Here is a 10,000-nt window from a genome sequence, read left to right as displayed (position 1 = left end):
AGTTAACTTCAGGAACTATCATCCTAAACATAAAAAAGACTAGACACTTTACAGATAAAAAAACATAATGTTTGCACAAAGTAATTTATGACTTAACCTCTTAAATAATCAAATAAAATGTTTTATTTCCTTCTCCTTTAATCCTCCCTTATCGGGCTTATGCTACTCTGAGCAATGCCTGAACTTCGTATTTTGAGCACTTCTTGCGTTGTTTTTGCCTCTTCACGATGACTCGCTTGATTTAGTCCTAAATTGTAAGTCGCTTTGGACAAAAGCGTCTGCTAAATGACTAAATGTAAATGTAATTTACATACAAGTGCCTCACAGACCTTCCAAGCGCATTCCTGGTTGTTTTAACAAACTGAGGGGCGATTGAAAACGACAGCATGTCACAGACTCACAGATGCCGCTCATGTAGGTTAAGTTGTACTGAACCCAGAACATTACTTAAAGCAAACGGAGATCAGACTCTAATCAGTATCTCCACTGACGTCATGATTCGCTGGTGATGACGAGTTATGAGCATCTGGGAACGTGCAACATCTGTCACGTTACATCAGAGAGTGTGTATCCGCGCTGTGCATCCCCCGTCACCATGGAAACAGGACTCCGGTTGGTTGAGCTGGAGGCAGAGCAGCATTGATGAGATGCTTGTGATCATGATGAGACAGTGACATTTACTTGAATGCGCTGAGGACACGGTGACATTAGAGGAGAAGGTGATGATAGGCTATTTGAACAGATCAAGCTGTTTTTTTCCCTCAGTATTCCTCTCACATGTGCCGCATATAACCCTGCAGCCAAATATAACCACTGTCAGGTGATCTAATGCCGATCTCGGCACAAACACGCAACAAACACCTGAATTCTGCAATCATTCACCAAACCTGTGGCAGTTTTTGCATGCACCCTGATGGTTACGGTTGGACTGTTAAGGCACGTTCTCATTAAGAACGATAACTACCACACCAATGCATGATAACCCTCTGTTTATTCTAAGTGCACTTCAGTTTTGTCATCTGCTGTTTTAAATGCTCAAGCTCTTTAAAGCAGGACGGATTCTGATTGGCTGTCAGTGTCAATTTCCAGCTGGAATTTTTTAGAGATTTCTGGTCAGATAAACACATCTTTGTCTAATAATAGAGATAACAGAAGAAAAGTAGGACTCATTTACATTCATGCATTTGGCAGATGCTTTTATCCAAAGTGAATTGCATTGCATTCAAGGTACACGTGATCAGTTCATGCATTCCCTGGGAATCGAACCCATGCCCTAATATCTGAGCTACAGGATTAACACTCTTCCTGGAGTAATGGAGGTGTTTTACTCAATGCACTGGAGGGGGTTTGAACCTAAAGCCTTTCACTTACCATCTACACACCACCCTGATAACATGACAATCTGCACCATGTGCTTTTGTGATATGATATCTTGCACATGACAGCAGGCTGTACACTGGGGTAAAGCTGTCTTACATGATACCAGAAAAACACATTGCTCAAGCAATAGAGAATGATGCTAGTATGGGAATGCATGAACTGAACAAAATGTATAGATTGAATGCAATGTAAGTTGCATCTGTCAAATGCATAAATGTAAATGTATCAAGGAATTATTGCTGATTCCTCATTGCTTCAGTAATTGGTTACCAGAATTCAGTACCAGAAACGCAGACATTTTTTCCCTTATGAGAGTATATTTCTTATGTAATCGCTATGTTTGTCTTGCAATTGCATCAAATACCTCAAATAAACCAATTAATTCAAAGAAATTTTCAATATGAACAATTATGTCTGAAATGAAAACATAAACGTATAGAAATAGTTGTAAATAAAGCACAAGATATCAGTCACTGCTATAATATATGTAAAAAACGCCACTGTGTTTGATTTGTTTAATATCACTGTAGATTTTAATGATAAATTATTATTGAGAGTTGATCACATTCAGTGTTTTATTACGTTTTCATCAACATCCAACGCATGTTAGTTCCATCCCAGAACGTTCTGTCAAGGTTCTCTCAAAGTTATGAACAAACATTCTTCCAGTAACATTAATATAATGTTCGTTCGACATTATCTGGTCTTTAATAATGTTCTCAAAACAGCAGCACAAAAAAAAGTATTCATACATCATTCATGGAAAGTTTTTGTTCTAGTTTGACATTTGTCTAACATTTTTTTTTAAATGTTGCTACTTGTTTCAGAAGTTCAGAGAACCTTCAAAAGTAACGTTCTCATAATGTTTCCAAAATGATAAAACGGAATGTTTGTACAAAAACAGGCCGGTTGAATGATCACAGAAAAACCTTTTCACTCCTCGTTAACTGGGACATCGAACAACACTGACCTCTGAAAGAGCGAGGTCACTAAACGCATCACCAGACAGAACTAGAATAAGATGAGAATAAATCAAATGTTAGATAACAGATTAAAAGAACAGAGGAAATGATTTCAGCTGCTGCCACATTATAAATATGCGGGTCGCTGGTGTCACTCGCCCGTCCGGGTTAATGTCTGACCCGGTTACTATTAAACTCAAGGACATGTGGGACATGCAAGCATTCAGCGCTGGAGATCTTTCAGCATGGTGTGTGTGTGTGTGTGTGTGTGTATGAGTCAGAGAAAGTGTTGAGTTTAGTGGCAGATGTCCAGCATCTCTTCAGTGTGTGTGTGTGTGTGTGTGTGTGTGTGTGTGTGTGTGAGAGAGAGAAAATGTTGAGTTTAGTGGCAGATGTCCAGCATCTCTTCAGTGTGTGTGTGTGTGTGTGAGAGAAAATGTTGAGTTTAGTGGCAGATGTCCAGCATCTCTTCAGTGTGTGTGTGTGTGTTTACTCTACTGTAGCCGTCAGATGACACACTGACTGATTGCTGACAAACACACGTACAGAAACACTGGGTTTCATCTTTATGTTCTGGGGATTTAGAGGGGGGGAACGTCTGCTGTGTCCCAAATACATGATAAAGCAGCTCTGTCTTCCTGACTCTGTTGTTTTCGCTTGCAAATTGCTGTTCACAGGCTTGCGATGCTCTTGGCTTTATTTGTGCGCACAAAACGTGCCAAAAGTGTAAGCGCGGAAAAATGGAAGTCAGAGGACAGATCCTATTTATTTTGCGTAAGCATGAAGCTGCAGTTTCACAATACATGCATTACACTTACGAAAACAGTAAAAAGCAGCAAACATTTTTTTTCTTACACTTGAAAGGCGATTTACACCTTTACAAATCTTCTCTTGCACACGCAAATTTAATTCACGCTTGCAATCTTACGTACACTTTCACAAATCTTGCGCATGCGATTCTTTATGGCATCATATTACCTTCATACAGCTCCATTTAAAAAGCACTCGTTCATGTTTTCTGTGCATCTCACTGATATAATGCATCTACACTGCAGATGATCAATAGGTTCAACAATTAACTAACGATATCAGCATACTGCCCCAGTTGATTGATTACAATGAGAATGGCAAATAAAAAAAAAATTGCACTGCAAATTTTTTGTATGCAAATGATGCATAATCTAATTAAATATGCACTAATATGCATACATTTCCAGAGCTGAAATCTGAACATTGCATAAAGCCAGGATCAAAATTCTTGTTGACATATAAAGGTTTTTCTGGATTTCTCTTTTCAACACTATAAATCAGAAAATACTGTCAACATACAGAGGCCAGGGGATTCACTGAGTCACAAATTCATTGTCACCATGTTTTTAGGAATATGAACAAACCTTCAGAATATAGATATTCATAAAACTGTACAGTGTAAGTGGAGATTTCTGACTCAAAGTACCTGTAAAGATTTGTATTGTAACTGAAATCTACAGACACGAATGGATCAAATAAACGCTGCTTTGGATGTTTTCTTTCCACTATTCTGAAACCAGTATTCTGATTCTGATTCTAATTCTGACCAGTGCACAGTAAAACAATTGGCATGCCTATCATTAATAAATGTATAGTGGATCATTATATCAGATCAGTGTATTTCTATTAAGGCAGCAGATGATGTTGTGCACAGTTTTATAAAGAGCTTGAGAAGGAAAGGTTCAGCTGGCTGTGGTTTGGGAGTGGCGGTGCGTTTGGCCATGTTTTGGTGATGATGGTGAATATTTCATGGCCCGGAGGAAGGGTTTCACTTTGAAGGTTCTCTGACGCTTCCGTGTGGAAGCCTGTAACTCCGCCCACTGTGTCAACCGCTGCATTATTCATGAGCATCTCAAATTTATACATGAACTCACTGGAGTCTGGAGTTACTCTGCCCAGCCTTGACTACAAATCACGTTTTGGGGTTTTATTAACATGATATAGCTGAGTATTAGTAGTATGAGTTTGAAGAAACTATTTCAAAAGATGCATGAGAGGTTGCCAGGGGGTTGCTAGAGTGTTGCTATGTGGTTGCTAGGTGAAAAGACTTAGGATAAATGAAACATCAGTCATGTTCTCACTCAGGTGTTTGTATAAAGCTGTGTTTACTTTATTCTTTTTCAGAACACAAAAGGAGAAATGTAAAAGTTGCATGGAATTATTTTATGATGCACTTATTAAAGCATGAAGAAGTGCACTATTTACTGCCGTTATGTGGACCAGCACAAACATGATTTCTGCCACTTGTGTTCTGAGAATAATAATAAAGTGAACTATGCCTTTAATACTTAGTGCTATAGGTTTGATCTTATCAATAGTAGCATTATAGCTAAATGAAGTAACTATGATAATTTGGCAGATAATATGATTCCCACACTGTAAAAACAAAATATGATCCATAAGTCATGGCACATGTTTTTCTCCATTTCTTGAACTCATAAAAATAATGTAACCACTCTCAACTTTATTTGATTTTTTTTTAAATAGATAATATGTTAAATAAATAAATAACGTATGCACGCAATATCCCGCGAAAACCCTCCCTTCCGGTTATAAAATAAACACTAATGATAGGCTTACCATAGTGAATCAGAGTAAGACAAAATCACATTTTGGAAAAAGGATTGATGATATCGACTCATTTAACTGTTTTAATTTTGAACCAAATTATTATTTTTTTATTTTTAACATGGTCGTGTATTTGCACTCATTCTCCTGAAACACTGCTGGATCTTTGATCCCGGAGAATATATTTCCACATTATGTGAAGGTGGTGTGTAGTGTTTTATTTGTGTCCCTCGTGTTTTGAAGCTCTTGAGCGGCAGGAAACCCGGGAAGGAAGATCAGATTAACGGATCCACATTAGGGAATCAGCAGCTCGACATCCCGGGAAATCTCATTAAAACACAACAAACATGCTAACGCTAGCAGAGAGCAAAACACTCCCTCCTTCCCTGTGACTTTAGAGGAATAATTGACCTTCGTGTTGATCCTAACCTGCAGGAATGTCAGAATGTTCACGCTGCTCTTTTATAATGAAAGCAGACAGAGATCAGGAACTGCACAGACAAAATTACCATAAAATTCATGAGGATAAACTTGGAAAAACAAAAGCCATACTGCTTAGAACAACATGGGGTTGAGTTAATGAAGACCGAATGCTGCTATTTCACTATTATTTGACAACCATTAAAGTGTATATATATAATATATATTTAAATCGCTTTTTTATTTTTATTTTAGCAAGTCTAATAATATTTCTATTTATCTTCAGTTTATTTTTATTTCAAGTTTATTTTTAGACATAGTAGGCTACTTCAACCTATTTTATTTCAATTAGTTGTCAATGCAACATTACTTTTGTTTTTAAGTTTGATTTTATTTCAGCTTTATTATGAAATGTATTAATGTATGTAAGATTTTTTAGTTTAAGTTTCAGTGATCTGCTTTTATCGGTTTATTAGTTTTTTTAAAAGAATTATATTTTTCTTTAGTTTTTAAAAGTTTTAGTAATTTTAGTACTTCAACTTATTTTATTTCAATTAGTTGTAAAGATATTTTTTCGTTTAAGTTATTTTTATTTATTTATTTATTTCAGCAGTTTAAGATGTATTCATATTTTAAATGTTCCTTTAGTTTAAGTACATTTGTGCTTTAGTCATTTTTTTGTGACTATTTTGACTATTTGTGCTACTTTGCTTTAACTCATGTTTACTTCAGTTTTAGTTCTTTTTATTAAATGCGCTTTTAGTATTAGTCATCTGTGCTTTTGTCATGTTTATTCATCTATTGAAAATATTTCTATTTAGCTTTTTAGTTTTCTATTTCCATTTTAGTTTGTCATTTTAATATTTCAACTTATTTTATTTTTGTTAGTTGTCAATGCAACATTTCAAATTTTCATTTAAATGCTTCAAGTTTTTCATTTATGTATATATATATATATATATATATATATATATATATATATATATATATATATATATATATATATATATATTAGCTTTACTTCAATTAATTATTTTAGATAAGTTTTAGATTTAGTCAACCATAACAACACTGACTTCTGGTCATTCAGAATGTCTGTTCAGTGTATTGCCAATATAAACAACATGGTATGCAACTACAGTAGGCCCTATGTTTAATAGTGCCATAAAGTAATAGTCATACAGTATGTTATAAACTATGTTTATGTTTGAATAAATTACAGGAATATTGTGACGGGTGTAAACGTATCCCGATAGAAACAGCAGGTCATTAGCGCCCTGCTAACACAGCAGTTCCTGTACAGTTGCTGTAATGTTGATGTGTGCAGCGGTCGGTAATGTGTGTCACTCTCGGGGTCGTGGTTGCTCTTCTCTCTCTGACCTGAGAAGCTTTTAAAAGCGGATCCATTAAAGACTCCAGCAGAGATGTCATGCAACAAACACTCTGAGCTTAAATCTCACAGCACAATCTCACTGCTCAAGTGTGAGATGGTAAAGCATAATCACATTAAATCATTTATATGAACACGGTGGATTATCTGTAATCTAGCCGTGAGCGTTAATGAAATGTAATGCCCATGAGAGCCTAAACTCTTTCTCATAATCAGATTTCCTTATAGATTATAATAGCGTGACTGGACACATTAAATCATGGCTCAGGTGTGGTGTGTATAGTTTGATGAGATCTGCAGTATCTTTGGACCAGTCACTTTCATAATTAAAGGATTAGTTCACTTCAGAATTAAAATGTCCTGATCATTTACTTACCCACACGTTATCCAAGATGTGCACGTGTTTCTTTCTTCAGTCGAAAAGAAATGAAGGTTTTTGAGGAAAACATTCTAGGATTTTTCTCCATATAGGCCTAGTGACTTCAATGGGGTCCAACGGGTTGAAGGTCCAAATGTGAGTTTCAGTGCAGCTTCAAAGTCTCGACACGAGACACGAGTCTTATCTAGACAAACCATCAGTCATTGTATAAAAAAAAATACTTTTTAACCACAAATGCTCGTCTTGCACTAGCTGTGATGCGACACACATGTAATCACGTTGAAAAGTCATGCGGGACACAGGCGGAAGAACAGACCCAGTGTTTACAAAGCGAACGTGCAAAGACTAAGTCAAACGCCATTTATAAAATAAATAAAAGGCAAAACAACGATGTCGGACGATTTTGAAGTTGGAGGAGAAAATAAGATGGAGTTTTTCGCCCAACTCTACATTTCTGGTACACGGAACCGCGTGACCTTTTAAGGTGACGATTACGTAATGAGTGGCGCATCACAGCTGGTGCAAGACGAGCATTTGTGGTTAAAAAGTAGGCTATAAAAATGTTAATTTTGTTTAGAAAATGGCCGATGGTTTGGCTATAAGACTCTTATTCCTCGGCTGGGATCGTTTGGACTGTTGGACCCCATTGAAGTCACTATATGGAGAAAATGTTTTCCTCAAAATCCTTCATTTCTTTTCGACTGAAGAAAGAAACACATGCACATCAGGAAATTTTTATTTTGAAGTGAACTAATCCTTTAATAACGCATTTGTTTTGCCATTTAAAAAAGCAGATAGATGCAATAATGCGCGTTTGATTGTCTGTGTGCAGGAGGAAGAGATTCCCGAGCTGGAGATCGACATCGATGAACTTCTGGAGCTGTCGGATGAAGAGCAGAGATCTAGACTGCATGTACGTTCAGATTCACCTTCAGAATAAAGCTTCATATCTTAAAAAATGAGCGTTCAGTCAGATTGTGTTTGGCTGCAGTGTCAAAAGTTTCCCATTCATTTCGAATACGCTCATTTTTTTACTTTTTTTAGGACCATTTAACCTGTTCAAATCATGTCCATGATTTTTTTTTTTTTTTTTTTTGTGATCACATAGCAAGTGTCAAAACCTTTACCAAGTTTCGTACCATTCTGATGAAGAAAAAAATCACCACTGACTCTTTCCATTCCACAGAAGATTCTTTATAGTAAAAAAAAGTTCTTTTAAGAAGTGTTCATTGAAAGGTTATTTGGGTTCTTCTACGGCATTGAAAGCCACTTTTTGAGAGTGTCAGAAAACAAATAACCATTGCATGGAAAGATTGCAAATGACAGGAGAAGCCACTGCTTGCAAAAGTGCATCAATATGCATCCATGACTTCACATGTGAACCGATATTGTTCCTGCTCTTCTGTTTTAACAGGAGCTTTTGCAGGAATGTGGAAAGCCAAAAGAGGTAAGACCAACTCTTACAAACAGCTTTCTTATGCACTTCCACTTATTAACCAATTAACCAACGCTCATTTCTATAGCGCTTTACATGAGAAGCAGCTTCACTGTGATAAACATTATTAATGTTGCATTTAAGTTCTTTAATAATGGAACAAACACTATTTAAAGACGACAGTAGCATTATTCAGCTCAGTTCAGTTTTGGAAGCCACATAAGAAAAGAAATCATGCTTTGGTAAATCTTAATTATGACATAAAAAGTCAAAATGATGACATACTAAGTCATAAGAGATAAAGCAGAAATTATGACTTTCTATGGTATAATGACTTTTTATGTCATAAATATGACTTAGTGTTCTTAATTTCGACTTGTGTCAAATATGACTTTGTTATAATTGTGACTGTCTCATAATGTTTACTTGTCATAATTTAGCTTTCTTTAGGTCACAATTTCAACTTCATCTCAAAATTTCGACTTGTGTCAAATATTACTTAGTATGTCATAATTTTTCCTTATTGTCTCATAATTTAAACTTAACTGATAAATATGATTTAGTATGTCATAATTGTGACTTTTATCTCATAATTAAAAAAAATAATAATGTCATAGTTATGACTTAGTATGTCATCATTTTCACTTTTCATCTCATAAATATGACTTTGTATGACATCATTTGGATTTATTATGTCCTAATCTAAACTTTTCATCTCATAATTATGATTTACCAAAGCATGATTTTTTTTTTTCGGAAATGGAAATTAGATAATTTAATATTGTTCAATATAGATAAAACTTCCAGATAAAATCAGACTAGCAGAAAAAGAAAGTAAAACTGCCACTGTAATATCTATTGATAGACTGTAAGTTACATGACCACAGATGACTTTAACTTTAAAACGTAATGGTTTTAACTCCACAGGACTTTATCAATGGGCTGCTCTATCGGATGAAGGGACTTCGTAAGATGTCAGGATCTCTGAAGAAATAGTATTAGGTCAAAGTCTGGATTTTTCCTGATGAAGTGAAACGCCCCACCCCTGACACCTTGGCTCAGCCATCTGGCTGGGCAGAGCCAGGGGTGTTGAGGCTCCACCCTCAACACCCCCGGCTCCACCCTCAACACCCCCGGTTCCGCCCTCAACACCCCGGCTCCACCCTCAACACCCCCGGTTCCGCCCTCAACACCCCCGGCTCCACCCTCAACACCCCCGACTCCGCCCTCAACACCCCCGGCTCCGCCCTCAACACCCGCGGCTCCATTCTCAACAGCTCCGGCTCCACCCTCGAGACCCAGGCTCCGCCCTCAACAGCCCTGACTCCACCCTCGAGACCCAGGCTCTGCCCTCAACAGCCCCGGCTCCACCCTCGAGACCCAGGCTCTGCCCTCAACAGCCCCGGCTCCACCCTCAAGACCCAGGCTCTGCCCTC

At 37.0% G+C, this 10,000-nt stretch overlaps 1 protein-coding gene across 1 annotated transcript in view; it reads left to right on the top strand.

Annotated features, from left to right (window-relative positions):
• The window catches only part of ppp1r14d (protein phosphatase 1 regulatory inhibitor subunit 14D), a 13,608-nt gene that overhangs the window by 2,412 nt on the left and 1,196 nt on the right, over positions 1-10,000 (top strand). Inside the window, exons 2-4 of the mRNA XM_084393336.1 lie at positions 7,962-8,042; positions 8,544-8,576; positions 9,492-10,000. The exon at positions 9,492-10,000 is cut by the window's right edge and continues 1,196 nt beyond it. Coding sequence (XP_084249462.1) covers positions 7,962-8,042; positions 8,544-8,576; positions 9,492-9,560 — 183 coding nt within the window. The 3' untranslated portion in view covers positions 9,561-10,000. The remainder of the gene's footprint in view (positions 1-7,961; positions 8,043-8,543; positions 8,577-9,491) is intronic.

This window comes from Rutilus rutilus (assembly GCF_951802725.1).
Source record: "Rutilus rutilus genome assembly, chromosome: 21".
Lineage (NCBI taxonomy): Eukaryota > Metazoa > Chordata > Actinopteri > Cypriniformes > Leuciscidae > Rutilus > Rutilus rutilus.
This window is presented reverse-complemented; position numbering and strand designations above follow the sequence as displayed.